Source organism: Mustela erminea, chromosome 7 (genome assembly GCF_009829155.1).
Source record: "Mustela erminea isolate mMusErm1 chromosome 7, mMusErm1.Pri, whole genome shotgun sequence".
NCBI classification, from domain to species: domain Eukaryota; kingdom Metazoa; phylum Chordata; class Mammalia; order Carnivora; family Mustelidae; genus Mustela; species Mustela erminea.
The window spans coordinates 59,785,868-59,812,551 of record NC_045620.1 but is presented as its reverse complement, the minus strand read 5'-3'; the positions used below and the strand labels follow the sequence as shown (position 1 = coordinate 59,812,551).

The 26,684-nt window shown below is 45.0% G+C and overlaps 1 protein-coding gene across 2 annotated transcripts in view; it reads right to left on the bottom strand.

Moving 5' to 3' along the window:
• Positions 1-26,684, bottom strand: part of RFX8 (RFX family member 8, lacking RFX DNA binding domain) — an 85,527-nt gene that overhangs the window by 23,417 nt on the left and 35,426 nt on the right. For both annotated transcript variants that reach the window (XM_032351764.1, XM_032351765.1), the window contains exons 5-12: positions 17,527-17,587; positions 13,352-13,462; positions 12,697-12,774; positions 10,341-10,454; positions 9,384-9,534; positions 6,761-6,819; positions 5,132-5,285; positions 2,910-3,004 (exon numbers count right to left, since the gene is read on the bottom strand). In XM_032351764.1, the coding sequence (XP_032207655.1) occupies positions 2,910-3,004; positions 5,132-5,285; positions 6,761-6,819; positions 9,384-9,534; positions 10,341-10,454; positions 12,697-12,774; positions 13,352-13,462; positions 17,527-17,587 (823 nt within the window). The remainder of the gene's footprint in view (positions 1-2,909; positions 3,005-5,131; positions 5,286-6,760; positions 6,820-9,383; positions 9,535-10,340; positions 10,455-12,696; positions 12,775-13,351; positions 13,463-17,526; positions 17,588-26,684) is intronic.

The window sequence follows — 26,684 nt, the reverse complement described above, 5'->3', positions numbered from 1 at the left end:
TATTCCGTTTTTGTGAGGGGAAAAAACGCTGGGGTTTATGACAAAATCAAGAAGATCATGTGCCACAGATCACAGTTGCCACGCACAGACGCTCCCACGGGGCCCAGGCGGGAAGGGAGGCAGAGGCACACTAGCCTAGTTCTGGTCTCCCCACATCTCCTGCAGAGATGATTCCAGGGCAGAACCCTTTGAAGTTGGTGGAGAGAAGGAAAGAGGTGGGAAACTGGCCTACATTTTTTGTTTGGATCCCACACTGTTTTTCAAAAGTGGTCATTTGTGAAGCCCAGGAGAGGACTCCCGCAGGCAGCCTCGCTCGGCCCACCGGGCAGTTGCCACCAAGAGAGCTGCTGGCTGCTGTGTGCTGGGCAAGTCCGAGAGGGTGCAAATGCGGCTCAGGAGCCCATAGTAAGGAAAGAAAGGGTGCTGATTTTGGAAAGCACGAAGCTGGCCACTATGCTGTGTGCATGACCTGAGGCCCAGAAGGTTCCACCTGGGAAGCCAGCGGACAGCCTGAGTGGCACTATACTGGGGACTGTGAACTCCACAAAGACGGAGAGTCGCCTTGGGCCGCACTTGCTCTGGATTACAAACCCACAGGATCCTATGAATCTCGTGGGTATGCGTTGGAATGAATGCCCCTAAAGGCTTCCTAAGTCTCATCGTGTATGTGGACCACACATGCGGCTCGACCGCAAGTCTCTGAGGAGATGTTGAGACTGGTGAGAAATGAGGGAGCACCCTTTTTCACCTCTGCTGCTCCTCCCTCTGCCCACTGTGAGTGCTCCGGGCTCTGGAAGCTGGTGGACCCCATCCAGGAGCGGCACCCTTGCCCTCTGGGCGCCCAGTCCCCCTGTTGGTGCTTCTGCCCACCTAACTCAGGGCCCCCGGGAGAAGCCCCACTCAACACACACAAGGACACTTTTGAAAAGCCTGGAGAGAAGTAGCCCTGGGTGACCAGCATGCTGCACAAGGGTTCAAACATAAACCCTGAATGCTGTAGCGCATTCCTCTGCTTGCCACCCACGTGGCACTTCAGGCTCCCCTGTTCAGAAACTGCTGCTGGGCCGCAACCGCTCTGAAAACTGGGAGACCCTACCCGTGACCCAGCGGGCCGGCTTCCTCTGCTGACACTGCCAGATGCTGGCCACTGGAGCCATTAGTCATCTCCGACATGCCTCAGGGCTTACATTTTCACAGTCTGAGTATTTTATTGACAATAGTCTGTTTTTTGTCAGCCAAGCTGTTGTACAAAAACAAGTCCTTCAAAGGCATGATTACAAAAATACCATTTTTCTAGCATGCCTCATTTGTGAAGGCTGAAGATATGGGGGTGGAGTCTGGGGAAACACTGAGGGTTACATGGTCTAAAATAGGGCGAGCCTCTTGGGCTGCTTCGAGGTAGGATTGGCATTACTGGGCTCATCTTGGTTCAAGTCAGAGGTGGAGAGAATACCCAAAACAAGGAACAGGGGCTTGAAAGCGTCTATGGGTGAAGCTGTCAAATGAACACCTGTCTCCACAGCAACACAACCGGAGACACACTTACACTGTTACCTGTGGGCTTTGCTAAAGCCCAACGAGGAGAGATCAAAGCCATATAGCATCTGGAAGGATTATCACCCAGAAGCAAGGATGGAAACAGACACCTGCCAAGGGCTGGAACTGACTTTCAAGCTCCCTCCTACAAAGTTTTCTGGTTTATCTCTAAAGTGTGCAACTGTACTGTCACCTGATGTCTTTGTGGCCTTAGGCTTACCTGTGCCTTTTCTCTGATGGGGAGGACAGGCATGCAGACAGGAACAGGTAGGGCAGGAAGGAGAGAAAGAAATGTGACTGGAGGCTTAACAGAGAAAGCCCAAAGTCGTGTTTCCAGCACAGGCCCTCCAAGCCTTAGCTCTTTGCTCCAGAGACGTCTGCTTCTTCCATAAATGGTCCTCCATTTTCCCATATGTTCATTCTGCTCTTGCCAGTCTCGTGTAAACATTGTTCCCTTTCTTAGATTGTTTTAATCCTATTCACCTTCTACATCTTGTTTAAATCCCACCTCCCTCATCAAGGCCTTTCCTGACTGCCTCAGCCTTTGGGGGACAATGCCTCAAGGCGGGCAGCCTTGGGCTGCCTTGTTTGGGCCTAGGTTTTAATGCACAGCCCCCAGCTCTTCACCCACCACCCCCAAGGCACCACTGAGCAAGGGTGCTGTGGCTTTCTCCGAAAGTACTCTCAGCTCTCACAGTGCAGCTGCCGAGGCCAAGGATGGGGACAACCAAGCCAGAGCAACGCCCTATTCAAGTAACGCCCGAGTTTCAAGTCGACCAGAAGGACCAAGCCCGTCTGTATCTAAAACGATACATCTCTGATTTTGTGAAGTCAAGCCTGCCACTTGGATGGTTCCGCAAAATACCCAGACCAACACTGTTTTCCCCAAAAGGACAAAATCCCTCTTCCTTCTAGACACTCTGGCACTCATCCACACTCACCTGCGTGCACATGCTCACCCGCCCTGACACACACTCACTGGCACCCTGATGTTCACCCCACACTCGTGCTCGCTTGCACTCACCCATGCTCATCCGCACACACATGCTCATCCACTGGCACCTGCACTCATCTGCACATACAAGCTCACTTGTACATACAGCTGAGGCCACACACGCTCACCCAAGCGCATGTGCTCACCCACAAACACACACCTGTATGTGCCAGCCTCTGATTCCTGCCTTGCTGCAGGAGGGAGTGAGACACCGCTTCCCTATTGTTAACAGCCGCACCAGCCTTGATACATTTCTGGCCAGAGAAAACTCTTTCACTTCTTCAGGGCATGGGCACTGGTGCTAAAACATAGCTAGAATGTTCAACAGCCCCTTCTTCCCTTTAAAAAAAAAAAAAAAAAAAAAAGCACCCTTTTGTACCTGGAAGACAAATGTTTGGAGATTTGATGACAGACAATTCAGGAATATGCTTAGATCTGTGGATGTCCCCAGCAAAGAAACCAAACTGCTTAAACCTGTAAACAAAAGAAACAAAAAGATTGCGAGCGAAGTAGCAGGATTTTACTGTACGTATTTGTGTACCAGGTGACCTAGGGGACAACACTGGAATGGCAGTTCAAAGGAATTCCCTGGGGCCTCACACTCTTTTTGAACGCAAAGGATGATTTCTAACGCTGGATTTGTCACCTCTGCTGTCAGCTGGTTCAGAGATACATGGTCTTGCCTCTTAGGAACCACCTCTGTCACTGATTGAAATGGAAAAAAATATTTTGAAATAATAATAACTACACCTTATAATTATACAGTACTCAGCTACAGATGAGCTCATCACACGATACAGACGTGAGCTCACCTACCCTTGCTGTTTCACAAAAGGGGTAGTTTATTAGTGTCCTTTAAACTCAAGGTGGACTTCAAAGCCAATGAGGGTTGTGCCTTGCCTGGGGCTATAAACTCAGTTAGTACAGACCTGAAGGGTGGAGCCCCAAGCAAGTGTGACGTCAGGACTTGGGTCCTTACCTGTACAGGCAGCACCGAGCAAAGAACAGCCTTGGGCTCTCCCAACTTTTGGAATGCGGCTGTGCAACAAGCAGAGTTTAGAAACCTGCGGAGGTTGCCATGGCCTTGACTGAGGCTTAGCCAGGTCTCATCTGGAGGATCATCCAGGGACACCGCAAGCATTTACCTATTAGACGCCAGCAGGGGCAACCAGAACATTGTCTCCTGCTGGCTCTGTGCTCTCTTGGAAGTTCTAGTCACAAGAATGCCAGTAGGAGCACAGGAGAACTGGCCTCGTGCCCTCCTGGGGCTCCCTAGACTCTGGCTAGGGGCAAGAGCATGCTTTGGGGACCACCCAGAGCTTGGGGGAGAGCCAGTAGCCTGGGAGGAGGGCCTTTTGGGCTCCTACTAATGAGCCCTGCTTGTCCACATGGCTGAAGTTTGCTAGGTTAGGGGTTTACCTTCTCATTACTTGTTTGGGAGGGGAAGAGCTGGGATTCAGGACAGCCAGGCAATAGGGGCAGGGGTGACCTGCCAACAAGTATGGATCTATTTAAGTATTTAAATAACCGGTATAATCCTACCAAAGTCAGCCCTACTTCAAAGAAAGAGGCCAGGATAACTTGTGGTGCATTTATGCACTATTGAATCCACGTATTCATCTAGTTATAAAGGAACGTGAGTGCTACCTTGCGCCAGCGCTATGTTGGGTGGAACAAGATGAATAAGCCACAGCTGACAGCTGAGGACGCCCACAGGTTCTGGGGAGGCAGCTGTCCGCATAGTAAGTGTATCAGGACAGGGCCAGGCTCATGGAGGGTGAGGCTGCTGGACCTTCCCAGGCCATCCTGGTGGAGAGTCTGGAATGCATATGAATGGATCACAGCTCTCATGGCCCCTCCTGGTGACTCTCTTACAAAGGCCTAGAGATTCACCAGTAGTCTGGGAAAGGAGGTCATACACCTTCCACAGCTCTCCCGCTGAAATAGCACCCAGGTTCAACCCCCTGAGTGAAGACAGTTCTTTCTCTCACTACTTTCGCTTCCCGGAGATGAAGCAATGCTGTCAGCCTGCTTGCTGAGCTCTTTGTGGAAGGGAGATTTTTCCCCTGAAAGATATTTACAACTATCAGATAGCAAAGGGCAGGAATATCTACATATTTAACATCACTTGTTTGGAAAATAGTGAAATATGGTAAGAGCACCATATAAGAGCTAAACTTCACCTTGTTAAAAATAATACTTGGTGATGCTAACAATAGTGACAGCAGAATCTGGCAAGGCAGGGAGCTAACTCAATCCATTTTGGACAGTTAGGAAAGATGCTGTTGAATCTGCATGTACAAGATCGATGCAGAAATGTTTTTTCCAAAGGAGACACTCCAGGTTGGTTTTCGGGAAGAAATACTGGGAAGCAACAACCATCCTCCTCTGTTCATTCATTCAGCAAACGTGCGTTAGCACTGGTGGCCTGGCGGACCCTTCCTCACGCCTGCAGGCAGAGATGTGTGAGCAGATAAATGAGAATATCAAAGAGGAAAGTAGGTTCTACCTCTATTAAGAATTCACAAACTAGTGATGGCCGTGCCAACCCCAACTGTATCCCAAAAGTCCCAATAGCGCAAGGTGCAGAGGGAAGATTACATTTCATCTCCGCGTGTGTCTCCAGGACGGCGCTACTTGGATTACTTGGCAGGGCTTTCTGGGACATGTCCAAAGCACCTCGACTGATGATGGCATGTAGATCTGACTTCAAAACGTTGACTCTCCTGTTATTTTTCAATACCATTCTCATAGTCTAAAAATAATGGAGAACCATAATACTTCATTAAATCTTGTCCTTTTACTTTTGCCTAACCCCCCTTTTCCAAACGACTAAGATTTTTAAAAAAATTTTTTTGAGAAGAAAGAGAAGTAGATTTGGGTATTATCCACGAAAACTGAATCCTACATGACAACCGAAATGGGCAAATTGCACACATTCTAGGATGGCCTTTCTGAAAATCACCATTTGGAGTGCTTCTGCTCAGAGGCAGATGTGGACAGGGCTCTCGGGACTCTGTGGCTCTTCCTCTCCCTGATTCTTGTTCTCTGCACCTCAGTCCATGAGCCTGAGCTACTCTAGAGAGCAGCGTGGTGGCTCTTCCTAAAACTCTGCAAGGAGAGTGAGGCTCCCTGGACGCCAGTGTTGACCAGCTCCGGAGGGGGACTGTGGGCACTCAGACACCGTCTCTGTCCTGCCCGCTTGCAGGCTCAGGCCATGAATTCAGCCCCTGGGAGCTGACTTCCTCCGCCATCCAACAGGGACACCCAATCCCCTCCATTTCTGGGATCCATGGACAGAGCAGTCGGTCATTCTCAACCTCAGCCTCAGAAGCAGGCCCTGACGCTGCCTCCTCCATCTGACGGGGGAGGAGCCTGAGGGCACCTGGGGTGCTGAGCAAGCCATCGTGTTCAGAAAGAAGATTCAGAGCAGCGTGGCTCTAGAGCCTGAGCTTGGTGCATGGGCTGGCCATCACCAGTGGACCCAATCAGGAATGAGAAAGTGCTGGAGATTGGGATGGGCTGTGAGCACAGGCAGGACACAAGCCTGGGAAACGTGGAGTTGAGGAGAGTCTTGTGCTGGGAGGACAGAGATGGTGACGGGGAGGACCCAGCAGCGCTGCTCCCGAGCTGGGGCCGATTTGGAACAGATAGCAGTGTAAGTGCTGTCCTGATCTGGTGGCCACAGGATTTCAGAATTACAGAATCTTTCTTTCAGCCCTTCTCTGCCTTCCTCAAGCACTGAAGCTGCATAAATAACCCAGGAGGGAAAAGGTCAGAGCTGAGAACAGTTTTCTGGCAGGCCAGACCCACGGAGTCCATGGGGCCGCGCTCAGGCTGAAGGGCCCTGTCCGTCTGTTCTAGGCTCTGCCTTGATGTCCTTTCATCTCTGACACTGGCTGGCCCTGGTCGGCTCTTATGAGGGGTCTTCTTCTGTAACTTTAGAACACTGACCTACTTCTTCTGCTTCTTCCTCCTACGGGGAAAACCTTTCTGAGCAGGGGAGCACTGGGGTGGGCTTCTAGCTGAGAGTTTTGGGCACACTATGCCTTCCCAGTTAGTGGCCAACAAGGTCCTCCTGTCTTCCCTGTGCTCTGTAAAGGGATAGATATGGGCTCCCTACAGAGGGAGCTACCATCGGCTCTTAGGGCACACTTGCAGCTTTAGGAAATACATACTTTGCTTTAGGAAACTGCTTTGCTCCCTCCTGTCCTTTAGGCTGAAACCTACCTTTGCCATGTTGGAAAGGTATGTCTTCCTTCTTAGTCTTTTGACAAACACAGTCACTTCTGTTAAGAACAATACACGCGGCCATTATTAATACTGTAGCTTCAAGTTTTTTAAATAAATATATTTATTTATTTATTTGACAGAGAGAGAGCACAAGCAGGGTGAGGAGCAGAGGGAGAGGGAGAAGCAGGCCCCCCACTGAGTAGGGATCCCAGTGTGGGGCTGGATCTTGAGACCCTGGCATCATGCATGACCTGAGCCGAAGGCAGTTGCTTAACTGACTGAGCCACCCAGGTGTCCCTGTAGCTTCAAATTCTTATGTATAGAGTGGGGGAGGGGACGCACAGCATAAGCATGACTCTTTCCCGAATGACTAGGAGATGCTGGCAAGGGCCACTTGACTAAGACCACTCCCCCCACCCCTCCATGCTGGAATGTCATGTACTCCCAGCCTCTGATGTGCCTGCTTAAAGGAATTTAGGTATTTTGTCCAGGAATTTTGAGTTCCCCCAACAAGGTCATCTTTCCAGGGCTCTCCTCAGTTGCTGAGGAGAGGCGCCCGGGTGGCTCAGTCAGTTGAGCGCCCAACTCTTGATTTCAGCTCAGGTCATGAGCTCAGGGTCCTGGGATCAGCCCCACATTGGACTCTGTGCTCAACGGCGAGACTGCTTCAGGATTTCCTCTCTCCTTCTATTCCTTCCTCCATGCTTGCTTGCTCTCTCTCAAATAAATGAATAAATCTTTAAAAAAGAAAAGAGATCCAAGAAAAGGAAAGGGTGAAAAGAGGAAACATAAAGGGAGTGTGTGCATTTATTCATCTGACAAATATTTATGAGGGACACTTGTGCAGTGTTTGCTCCATAAATGTGTGCTGGGTGTTCGCCGGATTGTTGGACAAAGGAGGGCAGCTGCTACCCTCTAGGAGCTCACCCTCTGAGGATGGGTCGCCAGAAGTGCAGACGCCTTCCCCAGAGCAGGGTAAGTGCACCTGGCAGTGAGAGCCACCTGGGGAAGAAGCAAGGAAGGGATGTGTGTGGGTGCAGAGGGGAGGGAGAGGTCTGTTTGAAAGAAGGTGTTAGGTGTGGCTTCATTTAGTATGTGCAAGTTAGGAGTTAGGGAGGGGTGAGGGCTTGGTGGTGGAGGGGAATGGGGGTTGGGGATGGGACTAGCAGTCTAGGCAGAGACAGGAGCAGGAATAAGGGCCTTTTTGGAGACAACCCGTCTTGTGTTGCTGGGGAGCACCAGAGCAGAGGGAGGGGGTTGGGGACAAGGATGAGGCCAGAGGCCAAGCTATAAATGATTCTGGATAGTGAGTGAAAGCCCACGGATCGACCAAGCCGCAGGGGCCATGGAAGGTTTTAATGGGTCTGATCACTGTGTAGAGCCATCGCTGGGGTGGAGGGAAGTGTGACCGAGGGGGTGAGGCTGGAGGCAGGATGATCAACTAGGAAGTTCTGAAGTAGTCTTGGGAAGGGACGGAGGAAGGAGACCAGGCTTGAGTGGTGAAGTCCCTACAGGAAGGCTGGAGTGCGGCTTTGTCTCCTCACTTCATGGACCCTCTGCCACTGCAAGTTCCAGACCTCATGCTCCCCGCAGCACCCTCTTTCTGCTGATTCTTGGTTGGCAGTCGCATAGCCCATGGTCCCTGCCTGGCCATGGGAAGACTCTCAGTGTGAGTACTGAACACAGTAAGGGGAGCAGGGCTGGTGGGTTAAAACTAGAGCTGGTCCTGATCTGTGGGCACTCTGAGAAGACAGCAAAGAGCATGCAAAGAAAGCAAGACTCAGCCCTGAGCAAGCTGGCCCAGGAGGAGGAGGGCCTGGGTGAGAAGGACATTGAAGGCAGCTACAGGCTGTGGTGGAAAACCTCACAGAAGCAGAAGGGGGGAAAGAGGTATTTCCAGGACCAAAAACCTTGTCTCGCACATGCGGGAGAGCGCTGGCATTTAAGCTGCTGTAGGCCTTGAGGCAAAAGCAGCCTGGGGAAGTAGTCTCCAGAGGCTACCTTCGGGCAGCAGGATGAAAGGGAACATGTTCTAGAAAGTCAGTGTGGAGACTGAGACCACAGAAGTGTGAATGCCCCAGTGGCCCAAGAGGTGTGAAGAAGTTAAGGACAAGGGGGAATGTCTAAGGAGGGAGTGATGTTTTTGGAAGGCAGTGATGTTTTTGGAAGGCTTGCTGTGAAGCCACACAAAGCAAAAAGAAGCAGAAGAATATTGGAGCCAGAGCCCTGGTCAGGCCTGCTTACAGGGCCACCGAGCCCACGGACTGTAGGTGGCCCTCAGGGGACTGGTTTGAGAAGGCAGGCTTTAGCCACTGGATGGATGCAATGCCAGCCACTCCCCTGCCTGGGCCACAGTCAGCAGCACCTTCCCTGCACCTCTAACCCTCTGGGCCTGCCAGAAACCCATGTTAGTATTTATAAGGGACAATGGATGGATTAGCAGAAGGACCCAACACTGCACTCCAGAAAAGGCCAGCAGATTCAAACCAGTCAGACCTTGTGCACTGCAGTTTAGCACAGGAGGAAAAGAGTTAAGCCACAGCTGAGGTGTCCTGCCTCAGTATGAAAGTTAGAAACTTTATCTACACTCACAGAATTGATTTTTTTCATTGAAACCTACCTTTGAGTTTAGAGATCTGTACAAGGGCTGGAAAACCTTCCAAGGCATTAAGTAGCCACAGCTTAAATTTCTTACTGAATAACCGGACAGACTTCAGGTACTGAATAGAAACATCTTCCAAAAAGTCATGAAGGAGAACATCCTCAATTCCCTACAACAGAATTGTCAAGAGGCTGTGACTGCCGGCCACAGTAGACATCCTCTAGTTATAAGTGGTCACTCTCAGCTGGGCCACAAACTCAGAGAGAAAGCTACCATGCAGCCCTTGCCACTGCTCAGTGTGCAGGGTGTGCAGCCAGAATGGGGTTTTTTTCCCAAAGATCTTCAAATATTGATAATTGATTCCAAATTTTCAGAAACACTATTTTAGCCCATAGGAGGCAAATCAAACCCAACTACATAAGGACTGAACCCAGACTCCAGTCTTCAACCTTTGTGTTAAACACATCGAAACACTAGGTTGTTCCCTAAAAAATAATTAAGTAAGAGGTAAAGGTTCGTGACCAGATTCAGAATCACAGAAATTATATATAACTGATCCTCCAAATAACAATAATTGCTCTGGAGGTCGAGTGTTTAAAAAAAAAAGCAATGAGAAAACCTGGCACCTCTCTATATTCCAAAACAATTATTCCAGTTACTCTTTTTAAAGATTTCTTTTGTTGAGGTTACCAGAGAAAGAACTTTGACTCAGTGCAGGGCTCACTAATCCCTGGAACCATAGGTCACCAGGTGTACTGGCTTTTTCTTTCTATGAGGTGACTCTTGCTAAATTCATAAAGAAAAGCTGAGTTTTAGGGAAAGATCAAAAAGATCCATCAACATCATGATTTACTCCTTAGAGGGCCTGAAGTCCCTGGAGCCTGCAGAACAGGAGGGCTGCAGTTCTAACACCAGCATCTGGTAACAGTTTCTGGAAAGGACACAAACCGGCAAGGCAAGAAAAGGTCTTCCTACCTTGTATAGCTGCACATCGTAGCATTTAAAGAGCTGGCACACATCGGGCAATGTCATAAGCATGACTGTGTCTTGCTGCAGAGATTTCCAGAAGGAAGTGAGCAAGTCCTCCACCTGATGAGGGAACAGAACCTACCTTCAAGAACTCATTTTGCACCTGGTGAGACCGATCTGCAGTTATATACTTAATCAACCCCAAATGATAATGGGATGAATGTCAGTCCAGTTAACGTATAGCTCAGCCTATCAGCTTTTCCAAGCTGAGTTTTAGAAGTGTTCTTTCCAGTAACCCAGTGAAAATTGCCGGTGGGAGGATGTGAAATGTCATTTTCGAGTTTTCTAGAATGAAGGCTGCTTCTGACCACAAGGGGGCTCCTGTTGATTTGTAATAGGATGAGGATCTGGCCACAGGGCAGAGACCACAGATTAGAACAAATGTTCATTGACTGACTGATTCCCTCAATTATTTGTAAGCTCAGAAGGACATGTAACAGTATGTCATCAAAGAGGCCTCCTTGATAAGTTAGAATTCACCTAAGAACTGTGTGAGCAAAAGGGCACTGGTATCGTTCTCCGTGGAGCTTTCCGCTGACCCCTTTTGTTGTGGAACAAAATGGTGGCTTCCTTACTTTTCTTTATGTTTGCCCATATGGACTCTTCAGACTCTATTATTGAACCAGGTGGCCAGTCTGAGACCCTTGCCTTTTTAGGATTTTTGCAGGCTCAGATATTTTGTGGCTTTGAAATCCTGACACAGGACCCGCCAGTGACTCCAGGCAAGGAGCTATTCCTGTACACAGGCTGTCAAGGAAGTAACGGCCAGCTCTCAAAGGACCTGACGACTAGCCCATGATTTGAAATCCAGTTGTCGGGGCAGTAATTCTAGGGAAGACATCTCCAAAGAGGCTCACAGATATTGAACAAAAAATGCAATAGTGGTATACACAAGATTATTTAATTCTTTTAACTTTAGAGCATGGTTTTGGGGGTTGGTGGGTTTATGAATGAGGCAGCAACCACGGGCTCATCTCTGCTAACTCCCTCACCACCCTTGTCCAAAGTCATCCAGATGCACACATGCATCTGCTTCAGAAATATTTCTCCCATTTTTTCCATCTGTCTCTCTGATGTCATTGTCACTGCTCCAGATTTGACCCCTTGGCTCAGTTCTCACATTGACTATGACAAAATGTCCTCATTGCCCTCTGCTCCGATTTGGCAGTCCTGCATCACTGCTCCCCACCACCTTCTCAGTCAATCAGAATTCTTCACAGGGCATGAGGCCCTTTCTAGTACCAGACTACTTTCTCCACATCCCCTCTGGTTCTCTCCTTAAGAGATATTTACATCTAGTCATAGTGACCCTTCTGCCATGTCACCCCTGAGAACATCTTGCTGCTTGCCTACATCATTGGTTCTACCTGGAACTCCTTTCCTTCTGCAGTGTTGAGTGTCTCTGAACCTCTGCTTTTCTACTGCAATCAATAGCATCATGGCTTCCCCTTGGTAGACTCTCAAAAAAAGATACCTTTGCTATTTTTCCTCTCGCCCCCAAAACAATCTAATCAAACTGTTGTTCTAGAACTTGCCATATTGTATCACATTTATAATTTTTTTTGGCTTATCTTGCTCCTTTTAGTACCAGATTATAGTCTCTTAAGCCTTATGGAGAATACCTTCCTAGTTCCAGAAATGGTACTAGTCACAAGGTAAGAATTAAGTTAATGTTTGATGAGCAAATGAAGAATGTGTCTGCTTCACTATAATGCTTTACCCTGAACAAGTACTAAATGAACTCATGCTAAATGAATATTATCACCCAAAGTTCACATACTTAGAACACTAAGTACATCAGAAAAGCTTTTATTTACATGTGTGCTTGTTTCCCTGGATTTTCTACAACAAAATATAAAATTCAGAATGGTTAAAAGATTTGGTTGTGTTTTCCATAGCCAATTCTAGAATAAAACCCAGTCGTTATAACACAGATGACCCTGCTTCAAAGTCTTGCTTCTTTTTTAGTTAACATGCATCAATAAAATGGCTCTTTAGCATTACTGAAAATTCTAAGGTAAATAATATTACCAGTATTTTACTCAAAATCAGCAGGAATTAGTTCTCAAAAAGCAGCTGAATTATATTTGAAGCATAAGGTTATATTAGCACCTTGGAAAATTTTCAAGTGATTAAACTGAATAAAAATATCACCCAGATGTCACCTCAGTGTCCATAAATAGGTGACTTCTAAGGACTACAGTGCAATGAATTCCCACTCGGCATCCCTTGAGGGGGTCTTTTCAAGTAAAATGCTTAATAATGAGTCATAAATACTTGTATTTTATAGATAAAACCCTACCCTCTCAAGTTCTTGGTTCCTCACGTTTTGTAAAATATCTTGGCAATAGTTGCAGTATTCATCGGCAAGAAAGGCCATCTAGGAAGATATGGAAAATGATTTCAATTTTAAGGTCACTTCAGGAATGAACTGATCCTCAATGACCTCTCTAAGCCCTTAGTGGCTGCTGCTTGTGTTGTTCTGCTCTGAGAACAGCTGAGTTCTAACGGTGTTGTCTACTTAGGTGGCACAGTGCATACACATCATTGGCCTAACACAGACATAGCTTTAATTTTGATGTCAAAAGTCCAGGGTCTGTACCGCCCACTAAAGAGGCCACCAATCTCTGACATCTTTCTCCCTAAACCCCAATTTCCCCCTTCATATTCCCCAGTCTCAGTTTCTAGAAAATCTGCTTATCTGTTCTCTGCTCTGTCATAGGGAAGCCCTCATTCTAGATGACACAGTGGTCCCAGGTAGCCTTTCTATAGCATGTGAGGGGAAGAGCTGAATTTCCTGACTGCCACCAACTCCAGGAGGGAATGTTGGCGCTCACAGTTCTGGGAGAAGGCAAATATTACTTCATCTGGTTCAAATGATCACAGCCAAAATAAGAAGACATCTTCCGGGCATCAGAGGCATGAAAAGTTAGTTTCTCCCATATGTGCAAGCCTACCATTTTGTAGGAATACTTCTTTGCCAGTTCTTGCTCCCAGAATGGACATCTCCTGAATTCAGACAAAGGGGATCCAACTGGGTCTGTCCTTATCGGAGAATGATTTTCACACTAGAAACCATTTACACATAGATTATCTCTTGAAAATAAAATGCATTTTCTTGCACATAAACCATGTAATAATCACATTACCATTACAGGTTAATGTTCTACATAACCATCTAACCACATCTCTGGACATATTGATCCAAGCAACTTTTCCCCCTTACTTCATTCTAAAGGATATTAACTTTTTCCTATATTCTATAAACTCTGGTCATCAGGAAGTAGTTAGGACTAAATATATTACCCAAATGTGTCACTCTTGTGTTCATGTATTATATATGCTGTATAGTAATATGTGATAAAAATACTATCAATGAATAATTTAATACCACAAATATATTTATACAATCCTTGTCTATATAACTGTCCCTCTGAAATAAAACCATATCCTATCTAGGTCATGATGCCTGTATTATAAAAATGGTTAGTTATATCAGAAATCCCAGGGCCTGACTACCAAAGAAAATGAAGAGCACAGACTTCAGGAGGACAAATTACAGAACAGTAAAACCTTTTCATCAAGGAGGAAAAAGGTAACATGGCAGGAAATGAATTCAGCATTCCTTCCTGCTGTCCCCTTTGAGCAAGAGAAGGCAGGATCACTCCTGGTTGATTGCAGGACCTTGATTGTATTTTAAATGACTTCTTCAAGGTTTTCCAGAATGACTTTGGAATAATTTCCATCTCAGTGGAGTAGACAGAAATCATTTCTAGGAGTTGGAAATTGAGCTCATGAAGCCTGCCACGTTGGATTGCCACACGCATGAATGTTCTCTTCATTCTCTCTCCAACCCAATGGTTTGCTTTGTGACAGTACAGTTCCAAGATCAGTATTTCATCCTTTGGTCTTATATCCTCAGATCTCATATACTTAGAGCCTCACTGAGCTACTCACTTATATCTTGCTTAGTAGATTGCTTATGTGGGTTTGCAGTATGTTCCTGTCTATAAGCCAGATGAGGGCAGAGTGGCCTTCTGGACCTCCTGCACCCACCCTCCTGCACCCACCCTTATGGATAGGAGTGGCCCTTGGCCACCATCCCACAAGCCGCTACACACAATCGAGAACAGACACTGCCAGCTTCCTCATTCTCTCATGCTCCCTTGTTATCAACCCATATCACAATGAGGATCAGGGGAACTTAGGAGACATGGTCAACAGTCTTTTCAGTGTCCTGAAATCTGTACTACTTAACTCTTTGTGGTCCTGAACCCCTTTGAGAATCTGATGAAAGCAATTGTCCCCTCCCTGGAAAAATGCACACTATGCACTTAATATTGTGAAGATACCAAGTTGAATTTCCTCTTACTGATATTTTTAGAATAAATAGAGGCATGGGTGTCTAAATAAATACATAAAGTAGTTGCACGGAAAGGTGCCATCTCAAAGGATGTCATTTCCAGTGGGTGCTGTTTGGTTCTCACTAAGTTTGCACTGGGTGCTATTCAACCCTTATGCCTCCCATTTTGGAACACTGGCTTCATTTAGAATCATGGGATGGCAACCCTTGTAGTGTGTGGATGTGGGTCATCAGGAAGGATGGGGCAGTTTTGTGGAGTTCACTGGCCTGACTGTCCATCTTCTATTAGAGAAGCACTAAGGAATCATCCAGTCCAATTCTGGCTAGCTTCTCTTACCTACCACATCTTACCCTAACTACATCCCTTTCCTCCATAGCACACCCTGACCTCCTGTATTCATCAATGCTCCTGAGACTGATGTTGCTATGATCAAAGCCAGTGTTTCTCAAGTGTGGTCCTGAAACCACCTACATCAGAATCCCCGGGAGCACTTGGGGTTCATATCCCTCGGGCCCTAGTAGATCACACGAGGGCAGAAATCTGTCATTTTAATAAGCCTCCCAAGTGAGCCTTATGGACGATCCAGTCAAGAGCCAGAGTTCCAGGAAGACTGTTCTTTGTCTTGCTGCAGAAATCTCTACATTTCAACGTGGCAAAAAAAATCACAGTTCTACCTGTTCAATGTAGTTGAATGTACTATCAATGTACTATCATAGTAATGTATACTATACATTACATACTATTGTAGTAATGTAAGAAATCATTACAAGGCAAATGTGAAAGTAATCAATTACTAAAAAAAAAATAATAATAGAAAGCAAAGTTACGTGTTCCTGGAGCTAATTCCTTCCAGGTTCTTCCTATGAAAAGATTTTTTCTTTCAGAAAAAAATTTTTCCAAAAAATTGTTTTAAAATCACAAATTGAAATCTTTCCTTTACAATATAAACAATCAGAACTCTAAAGTGAAGTATGTTATAGAAACACTGAAGTTGGGATTTCTGCAGAAGGCATTCAGGAAAGAATCAGAGGGATTCCCATTCTGGAAAAATAATTCAGCAAAATGACAAAGAAAAAAGTGGGAAATTCATTTAGATTTCCTAGGTATATCAAATGCACTTTGGGATTTTCAATAGTTCCAAAAAATGACACTGTAATCTTCAGTGAGAACGTACTGTGTGTCACACCCTAGAGATACCATGGGGGACACTCTGGTCAATATCTGACCCTCTAGGCATTATCTGCCTCCCCTATCAATTCTCCTGGATGCTATTGGTCCTTCCTGCATCCTTGATGACACTGGTCCCTCAGTTATCACCCCCAAAGCAAATGTATCTTGTCATTCCCCTGCTAAAGATGCCTCAATGGTGGCCTGTAGTCTCTACCAGTCTCCTGTATAGGTGAAATGTAAATTCTCAACCTGGCATAGATAGACAGGCTCTCTACCCACCTGGAGTCTATGGCTCCCCCAAATCCTCACCTCTTCCTCCTCACTGCCTGCACACCTCCCAGCATGAATGTAAACTATGCCCTCAAGAAGAATGCTTCCTAAAAGAAGACCCAAGTGACCCCTCCAGGATCAGCTAAAGTACATTGTGACAGGCAGAATAATGACCACCAAAGATGTCTACATCCTAACCCCTGGAACCTTAGATGGTGAGAGGGACTTTGCACATGTGATTAAGGTTAAGGACCTTGAGATGGGGAGATTATCTGGATCATCCAGGTAGCCCCCATGTAATCACAAGGGTGCTTAACAGTGGGGAGCCCTTCCCAGCTGCAAAGAACCTGAGGGGTAGTAGTGTGAGAAAGACTCAGCCTGCCTTGGCTGGCTTTGAAGACTGAGGAAGGGTCCATGGGCCAAGGAACAGGGGCAGCCTCAAAAGCTATAAGATAAGAAATGGATTCTCCCCTACATCCCCCAGAAAGACTGTAGGCAGCACTTTGATCTTTGCCTGGTGAGAACCATGCCGGACTGTGACTTCCAGAACTGTAAGAAAATAAATTTGTGTTTTAAGCCACTAAATTTGTGTTAATTCTTTATAGTAGCAATAGTAAATGAACATAGGCCACCTCTTCCATGAAACCTTCCCAAATTACTCTGACCCACTACAACCTTTCTCCTCCAATCACACTTTGGACTTCACAATCTACCTACAGCCTACCCTGCCCATTCCACAGCACACTAGTTATTTCATGTTTATCTTAGTTTCTCAACCCTGAAACTGTATTCTATTCAAGTACAGAGAGCAGGCTTTTTTTGTTTTTACTTTTCTTTCACACCTCATTCAGTCCTCAGGATTGCTGGTCACAAAAAAAGCTTTCGAAAAGTCATTCATTCAATGACACCTATCAACAAGACAGTGTCAAAAATACTACCATATCATGTTGGCCAACTTCAGTGAAATTCAGTGTGTGATGTCATAGATTAGCTATTGATAGTTCTGGTGTCCTAATTCAAAGAGCTATAACTGTAATATGGAGACATTTTCACACAAATTCATTGCTAACAACCTATACATCATTCTTAATTATAGCAAAATAAACACAAACAGCTGCTGTACAGTGAACAGTAAGCTCCTTGAGGACATCTCTCCCAGCATTGTGTGTGGCATACTGTGGATAATGAACAACCCTGGTCAAAAGAGTGAGTGGTTAAGGATCATACATAATAAGAACATTAAGCACAGGAAAGCAGTTGTATTTGATCAAGCAATTATTGAATATTGCAGGGTCTATTATAGTAAATCTATTTTATTCCATACTCACTGTTCCTTCTTGTTGGATAATGTTGTTATAATTGGGTTTTTCAAAACCAATGATGTCTCCACTGTGACAGAACAGATAACAGAGAAATAATTTTAGTAAACCACCTGTTTCTGAGCACAAGTATGAAGTGTTCTTCTTTTTCTTTTTTTCTTTTCTTTTCTTTCCTTCTTTCTTTTTTTGCAGCAAGTTTACATACATGGTGTACAACTTTTATTTCAAAACTCTCCTCCAGGTTTCTATACACAACTGGTGATTAGCACCTGTTTGGAGTTAAAAAAAATCAATTTCTGTAACTGTAACCATATATTTCTTTTGAAAGGTTTATTTCCCTTAGAAGTAAAGTTATGATGTCACCATGGGTAGAACTTGCTCCTGAGAGAAAAGAAAAATTATCATGGAAATTAGATCTTACATTTTCTGATTTGGAGTTTTTAAAATGATCATTTCAGAAAAGATAATATCCTCTGATGTATGTAACACAGCATCTTCACAGAACAAGGAAATGGAGAATAATGAGATGTACATCGCATTTCTCAGATTCATACCTTATAGTGAAGACAGTTGTATGTCACGGAGAACATTCAGTCCTCTCCATGCGGTGTGGGATAATTTCCCTTTAATGCTGGGTATTTGAGACTCTGGGAGCCCAGGGACGACCCTCTTTGCACAGGAAATGTGTATTTTCTGGATGTCAGAAGAGGTGGCATCTCCTTCCCAGTTCTCCCACTATCCCCAGAGCTGTAGCTGCTCTGTCCACTCTAAGTCAATACATATCTTTACACCTGATTGTTTCAACTTACATAAACATGCAAAGAGGAAGGCAGTAGACTAGTGCTCTGCTTCTGGAAGCAAGGCAATGGTCTTCAAGGTAGGAAGACCTGGGAGGAGGTCAGAGTCCAGGGGCATAGGGGAGATGGAGGTCAATGGCTTTCATCTCACACAGGCAGAGACTACAGCCCCTCCTATTTTCTCCAAATCCCCAGAAGCTCTCCTAAATGTTTGTCTCTGTCCAGTCTCCAACCCAAGTCTTGGGAAACTGGGCAGAATACTTCACAACATTTCCACATAATATTCTATTTCAAAATAGGGCAAATAGATTTAGGGTCTGGATACGAAACTACCAGAAAACCACCCTCTTCACCTCCCATTAAGAGTTGTTATCACTATGGAAATTGCACTTTGGAGTGCTCAATAACAAGAGAGTTTCAGAACATAGGATCTGGTCAACCTCCCCTCCACATGGCATGATGGATTAATGAATGATGCAAGGAAACCCATAGGTGAAGAATTTGAGATGTCTTGAAATTCCACTTGTCATATCTCAATGATTTCTTGGGTAGGTGTGGACAATGATGGTTTCTTCAGGTAAAATTTGTAAGGTGCCCATTGCCACACAGGTTCTGAGACATTGCCTCAAGACCAACAAACAATAAATAAAACACCGGATAAAACCTAGAGTGAAAGAAGACAGAAGAGGGGTACCTGGGTGACTCAGTCAGTTAAGCATCTGCCTTCGGCTCAGGTCATGATCTGAGAGTCCTAGGGTTGAGTCCTGCATCAGGCTCCCTCTTCAATGGGGAGTCTGCTTCTCCCTCTGCCCCACCCCACTGCTTGTGCTGTCTCACTCTCTCTCAAACAAAAAAATAAAATATCTTTAAAAAAAAGGAAAAAAGACAGAAGAAAATATCAGAAATGAAAGTTCACTGAGTAAAGGACTGATAGAAGAGGAATTTAAATAAAAATATATAGTCATCAGCCTTTAAGAGATGTTCTAAAAATCACTTGTGAGGCCTGTTCTCAACCAAATTGGAAGAAGAGCAATTCTATATTGTGTTAATATGCTACTCCTAATATATTTTCTTTGGGAAATGAATGCAAGATCATGGTATGAATATATTCAGCCCCATCCATCCATCCATCTGCCATTGCCTCATCAAATATTTACTGCATGCCTACTATGTCAGGCATTGCACTAGGCCTTGGGGGATACAACTGTGATCATGATGGACAGTCTGTTCTCACAGAGATGACAATCCATAAAAAAGATGTCACATAAATAACTGCAAAGACATTGCATGGGAGTTAAGACAGTTGAAGTATAGGGTGTTAGGGAATATATGTTGTGGGGGGGGGCAGGCTATCCCCTTGTTAGTTTGACAGTTTACATGCCCATATATCAGCAGCTTGATAAACTCAGGAGGGTGTCACTTGTGATTAGTTAGCCCCTCTGTTTGGTACTTATTACAAGACTGTACTTGGATAGCACTTACTAAAATCTTTTGATGATGACAGCAATCTTCATGGGATATTCCTTTAGCTACTTAGAAACAGAAGTCTGGAAGCTACGAGATTTGGTTTTTGACTTAAAAGAACAAGGGAAACCCTCTGCCTTATTGTTCAGCCCCTCTGCTCCAACCCTGATTCTGGTAGCTTTGCAAGCCAATCAGTTGAGGGCAATACTCTCAATTATTTAGGATTTGTAATTGCAACTCCCAAGTGCCTACCACGTGTTCAATGTGGTATATGAGTTTAATTCAACAGCCATCGAAAGGAGGGGTGGGTTACCCTCCTCACTGTTAAAAGGAGGCTGAAAGCGAACCCCATGCCACATAGAGGTCTTTGTGTGTCAGACTAGGGGACACAATCCCACTATACTCACTGGGATGTTATTTTATTTTTATAGCACTTATTTATTTGACAGACAAGAGATCACAAGTAGGCAGAGAGGCAAGCGGTAGAGGGAAGGGAGCAGGTTCCCCGCTGAGCAGAGAGTCCAACGTGGGGCTCGATCCCACTGAGATCATGAACTGAGCCAAAGGCAGAGGCTTAACCTACTGGGCCACCCAGGGGATTTTGTTCTTTGAAACATCAGTGACAGGAAAAATAAAATCTCCTCTTCAAAGACAGATGTTAACAAAAGTGTCTATCTCCTTCTGGTCAGAGGGTGATACCTCACTTGTTCAAAAGAATGGCAAGGCTGCCTCTTCTAACCTTTGGGATCCTTTAATTCAGGTCAATGGCTCATAACATGGGCCTGGGCTCAGTGCAATCCTATCTATTTATTTAAAAAATTACCTAGTTTCCAAGACCCCCTTCAAGCAAAGATGCATGAAAGTATGCACCAGTTAGTGAGAGAGAAAGAGGCAGTATCACAGCCGGGCTACAAAGCTGGTGAGCAGAAGATCAGTGATGGAGACCAGACTTGTGGCAAGAGAGGGATCCATGGAGGCCCAGGTCAGGGGCACTGGCACCCAGAGGATCTGGCCAAGTAGGCCAAATGGACACTGCCTTGGCCCCATGCTTTAATCTTTTTTTTTTTTTTAAGATTTTATTTATTTATTTGACAGAGAGAGATCACAAGTAGGCAGAGACGCAGGCAGAGAGAGAAAGGAGGAAGCAGGCTCTCCGCGGAGCAGAGAGCCCTACGCAGAGCTTGATCCCAGGACCCTGGGATCATGACCTGAGCCGAAGACAGAGGCTTTAACCCACTGAGCCACCCAGGTGCCCCACCCCATGCTTTAATCTTAAGACAAGGCTGGGCTGAGCTAGAAAGGGAGACTATAGTAGACATGTGGGGTCTACCACTCAAGAGGAGGGGCAACAAGGGTAGGGAGGCCAAAGCAGCATTGGAGGTGATGGTCCGGCTCTTGGGGTACCAGTCAGGATGGCCTCATGTTCTAGGGGTCACTGCCACTGCCTCACTTCCTGTGTGCGTTTCTGACTTGTCCTTTGCGACATTTATTAGATTGTGGTCAAAAGCATAGTCATTGCTGAAATATGGTTCTAATAAAACCACACCAACATCCAGAGCCAGCCTTGCCACGAAGGATGGGCTTCCAGTCCAAGAGGCCTCCTTCCACCATTCCCTGAGGCCTCAGATGCTTCACTGGTGCCAAATCATGGGGGAAGCCCATGATTCAGAAAGGACCCCAAGTCAAGTCTGCCCAGTGCAGTCACTTGTGTTCCTGGTAAACTGTCTTCTCAGCTCCTGCTCCACAGGGTACAAGCCAGCCCAGGCCCAGGATGTCAGGATTTAACCAGTAGGAATTGGGAGGGGCCAGGAGGTACTGCAAAGAGTCCCCTGGAAATGGAGGGAGAGAGACCTGGGATGAAGGAAGGCTCAGAATTCACACAGTCCAATAGAGAATCTCGAGCAGATGCCATGCTGAGCGCAGAGCTGGACATAGGCTCCATCTCACAACCTTCAGATCATGACCTGGGCTGAAATCAAGAGCTAGGCACTTAACTGACTGAGCCACCCAGGCACCCCGTTTCTTTAGATAGATTTTATGATCAGTTTGGCTAAAGAAGGATCCGGTATGAACAGGGCTGAGACGTGATTATATGGCACATAACTCACCTTTTTTTTCTTCCATAAACTCTTTCAAATGCACTGTTTGCTTAATATGCTTTTTGGCATTTGACTTTCTTTTAGTCTAACTACAATTTGCATTCACATTCCTAGGTTTTGACATCATTTGTCATTAATCCAAGCTTTCATTTACATCATTTTGGCATCTTAATTTGTCCTCTCAAATCACCCAATAGCAGTGAAACAACTTGAAGCAATTACAAAGGTAAGAGGATAAAATGTAATAAAACCTAATTTGTGGACCATACTTGTTTGGTGTCCAATTGCAGAGCAAAGGTGCTTCGTCTTCCAATCATTAAGGGACCTAATTTCAATTTTGACTCAAAGCACATGAATAATTATGTTTCAGTTTGATTAGGAGAAGATGAACTTAACTTGATGAATATTTTTATAACTGAAATTAAAATCGTAAATGTATGTAGTCATATAAGGACGTGTATCATTAAGATTGCAAAAGAAGCTTTCTTTTTTTTTTGCTCCTACTAATGATATTAATCACTACAATCCACTGAGCATTTATTTGTTGCTAACTGCTTCACTTTGTATTACCTAAATTCTTCCAACAATCCATGAGGTAGGTAGATAATAATTATTATCCCCACTTTATATATTGGAAAAGAGAAACAACTCAAAGATCTAGAGACCCAGCTCTGACTCAGAGCCTCATCTCTGTTACCCATTCTACTATTCTATCTTGCGAGATGTATATGTAGGATAAAAAATAGTATACTTGAGAAGGACAAAGTAAGACATAAGGTATTGAAATTTAAAATAGAAAAGAACTACCTTATTTTTAAAACTGGTTTGCTGAGTGTTGTTTGTGGATTAGTCATATTCTGCATTGGGGGCTGCTGCTTTTTATACTGCTTAACTGTACCCTGACCCCTTCGATTTTATGAACAACTTAATTGCAAAATGATGACTGCAGGGAACACCCTGGGAAATGCTGAGAGACTAACTCATTCACGTTCACCCTCTTGAAGTAAAACTCAGCAACCAGAAGTCAAGCTTCACCGGCAGACAGCAAATAGCACGTTGCCTTGTAGTGCTGGCACTAGCTGGAGCTGGGAGAGTGCGGGAGGTTTTGAGCAAATTGGATTGTCCAGTGTTCGTGAGCTTAGGAGCATTACCTGCTTTTAAATTCTTTTCCAAACAAGGGTGCAGTCTAGGGTATAATTCTCCACATGTATGTTTCTTGAGCTGCTAGACAGCAACCAGGTAATGTGTATTTTTTTAACCTTAACAAGTTCTAACCAGCCTTGAAAACTATAGGGTGGACAGGGCCAAAAAGCGGGTTGCAACTTGGACACCTTATTAGTGCCTCAGAGTTAGGCCCTCTGGGCTCCTCAGAACCAGGAGGACTCAGCCCTTGCCGGGTGCCATGGCTCCACAAACAGAAGGAGAAGACGCCCTTCCTGGGTCTGGAGAAAGACTCTGAAGGAACTGTTGGTGTTCTCTCTGACATCATTAGGTCTGTGGCGCCCACAATTGCCAGGCTGACAGCTCCCTGTGAACTCATTCTCCTTAAGGGGGGTGTGGTCTGAAAGATGAACCCTTTGCCTTTCTGCTTTGTCGGCACAACTAGCCAGCTGTGGACCCCCAGCCCCAGATTCGGTAGGCTCAGGGCCCACTGAGGCAGCCCCCTGAGCTCATGAGCTGGCAGAAGAACAAAGGACTGAAGAACAAAGGCGTAGAATGTTGAAGGCACAATTTTAGAAGCTTTTTAAAGGCTTTTAATATCCTAAGTTGGAAAAGCTGGGTGGGAGAGAGAGAAAGAGGTGGAGAGAGGGAGATTGTTGTTGGGGGAGGAATGAGGGCAAGGGTTAGTTTCCATATTTCCTGAGAGAAACATGAGACTCTCTACAATTGATTTCAGAACTTACATTAGGTAGAATGGGGATTCATCAATTTGCAAAATGACAAAAAAATTTTCCTTGGAACACAGTAACGGGGATTTTGCCTCAGAGGCAGAGCATAACAGTGAATTAGGCACAATAATACACACACTCTCCCTCCATTCCCCGCTTCTCCCCAGACAATAATAAAGCATTTTATACTCTGGCCTCAATTCTTCAGTGAGTTTCTAGGTCAGCAATTATACCCAGGTCCAAGTCTCAATCTGGTTGCCAGTTAAACAGGATTGGAATCTGAGGAGGCCTATTGCCTGTAAAATTATGTTACCCCGGAGAGGGGAGCCGAAGGGAAAATGTTCTGGATTTTGTGAAGGCGTTCTTTTCATATGGTGCACACTGCATATTTATAGTTTTTTTTTTTTTTTTTTCCAAAAAAAACCTCAGATTTTTCATTTGCTTTGAAAATCAAACCTCGATCTCTCCTTGGTTCAGGGCAGATGCTGCCTCAGCAATTTTGAGAGAAATTCAGCACCACCCCCACTCCAGCCCAGTGCAAGCAAATGCCATTAAGACGTGGGACTCCTGATTTACTCCTTGGCCACCTGTTCAGGTGGCCAGTGAAGGGGAACATCAGTGCTGCTGTCCCTGGCTCTGGATCCTGTCTTCCTGCTGCTTCTGCTTGAGTGAAGGGTAGAGTGATGTCAGAGACCTGGGCATCAGTACTTCTATACTGATGAGCTTTATTGGAGCCATATTGGAAGAGCAATATGGAGGAAAGATGGAGGAGATAGGGGCTCGTATTGAGACTAGATTTATTTTAATTAGATTATATGCTTCTTTGTAGTGCTTGGTGGTGGTGGTGAAGAGGCAGAAAAGTCCCCCAAAGCCACCCCTTTTCTACCAAACCTGGTTCCTTGCCAAATCTCTAATGCTAATGCTCTTATTGGTGTTGCCATGTCTTTCCTTAACACAAGGTCCTAGGGGAGCAGAAGACAAACAGAGTACCCTTGAACAGCAAGCACACCGCTCAATAACTCAGAGGGTTGTTGCTGGGAATGGAATATATTCCACTCTAAGACACCCCTAACAAGCCATGCTCTTGAAAAACAAAACAACTCAATGACAACAAAACCTAAACATTCAGAGTCCTATTCTTCTCTTAAGAAAGTTTCATAACAAAGTTTTTTAAATTAGACCACACATAGAGAAGTGCCTGCTTCACAGGGGCATTCAACTTTTGGGAACTACAAATAAACTCATCTGTGGTTTGCTGGGGTTTTCCCCTCTGTGTTTTAAACACTGGGGAGATCATGCTCTTGGAGGTGAATGTAAGAATACACTTGAGCCGACATAACTGCCTGCTGCCCACTGGGGTTGAAGACTTCCAAGAGTGCAAGGCCTGTGGGGACCCCTTTTGCTGTGCACCTCTTGACTCTAAGGAGTCCTGCTTGGTTAGACTAATGACACCATTTAAGGTCTCCAGAAGAAAAACAATTGGGCTGCCATTGCAAATTCCACACAGAGGAACGTGCCAAAGAATGCTTTGAAATAAAGGAAAGACCTGAACTCTGTGAGAAGAGAGAATGGGTATGAGCAGAAGGAGAAATAAGACATCTGGCCTTGAGAAATAGGCAGGAGAACACTGTGGGGAGACTTCATGGGAACTGTCCTCATGTAGGATTAGGCCTCATTTATTATTTGAAATTGAAATTTTTAATTGATGTAACTCTAGATTGACATATGATGCTTTGGAGAGCTTCCTTTTACACTCTGCCCAATTCCCCCCAATGCTAACATTTTGAAGAACTATAATACAATATCACAACCTGGATACTGACATTGATATAATTCACTGATCTTACTCAAATTTCCCAAGTTCTACTTAAACTCATTTTTGTGTGTATTTAGTGCTCTACAATTTTATCACCTATAGAGATTTGTGTATCCATCCCACCACAGACAACATAGAGAACTCATGATCACAAAGATCCTTGTGTTGCCCCTTCATCACCACAGCCATCTCTTTCTTCTCCACCCCCAGGTCTCTGGCAACCACTAACTTGTCATCTACTTTATTTTATTTTATTATTTTTTATTATTTTTATTAACATATAATGTATTATTTGCCCCAAGGGTACAAGTCTGTGAATCATCAGGCTTACACATTTCACAGCACTTACCATAGCACATACCCTCCCCAATGTTGTCCTCTATTTTAAAAACTGTCATTTCAAAATGTTTTATAAATGGAATCAAAAGATATGGAATCCTTAGAGACAGGAGTTTTCCACTCAGCATTTAGAGATCTATCCAAGCTGTTATAACAATAGTTTATTTCTCTTTGTTGTTGAGTAATATTCCATGGTATGGCTATACCAGAGTTTGTTTAACCATTCACCCAGTGAAGCAAATCAGGGCTGATGCCAATTTTTTGCTGTTTTAAAGAATTCTTTTATGAACATCTATGTATGGGTTTTAATTTTTTTGTTATTTTAGAAAAGATTTCTTATTTTAGAGAGAGAGCACAAGTAGGAGGAGCACAGAGGAGAGAGACTCTCAGCAGACGCCACACTGAGCATGGAGCCTGACAAGGGACTCCCATCTCACAACTGTGAGATCATGACCTAACCCGAAACCATGTTGCATCCCTGTACAGGTTATGTGAACATATTTATGTGAACATTATTATGTTCACACATATTATGTGAACATAATTTTTCATCTGTGTAGGATAAATGTCCAAGAGTACAATTGATGGTTTGGATGTTAATTGTATGTTTAGTTGTATGAAAACTGCCAAACCGGGCTGCCCAGGTGGCTCAGTGGTTAAGCGTCTGCCTTTGGCTTAGGGGTCCCAGGGTCCTGGGACTTAGCCCTGTATTAGGCTCCCTGTACTGCTCCCCCTGCTTGTGCTTTTTCTCTTTCTCTTAAAT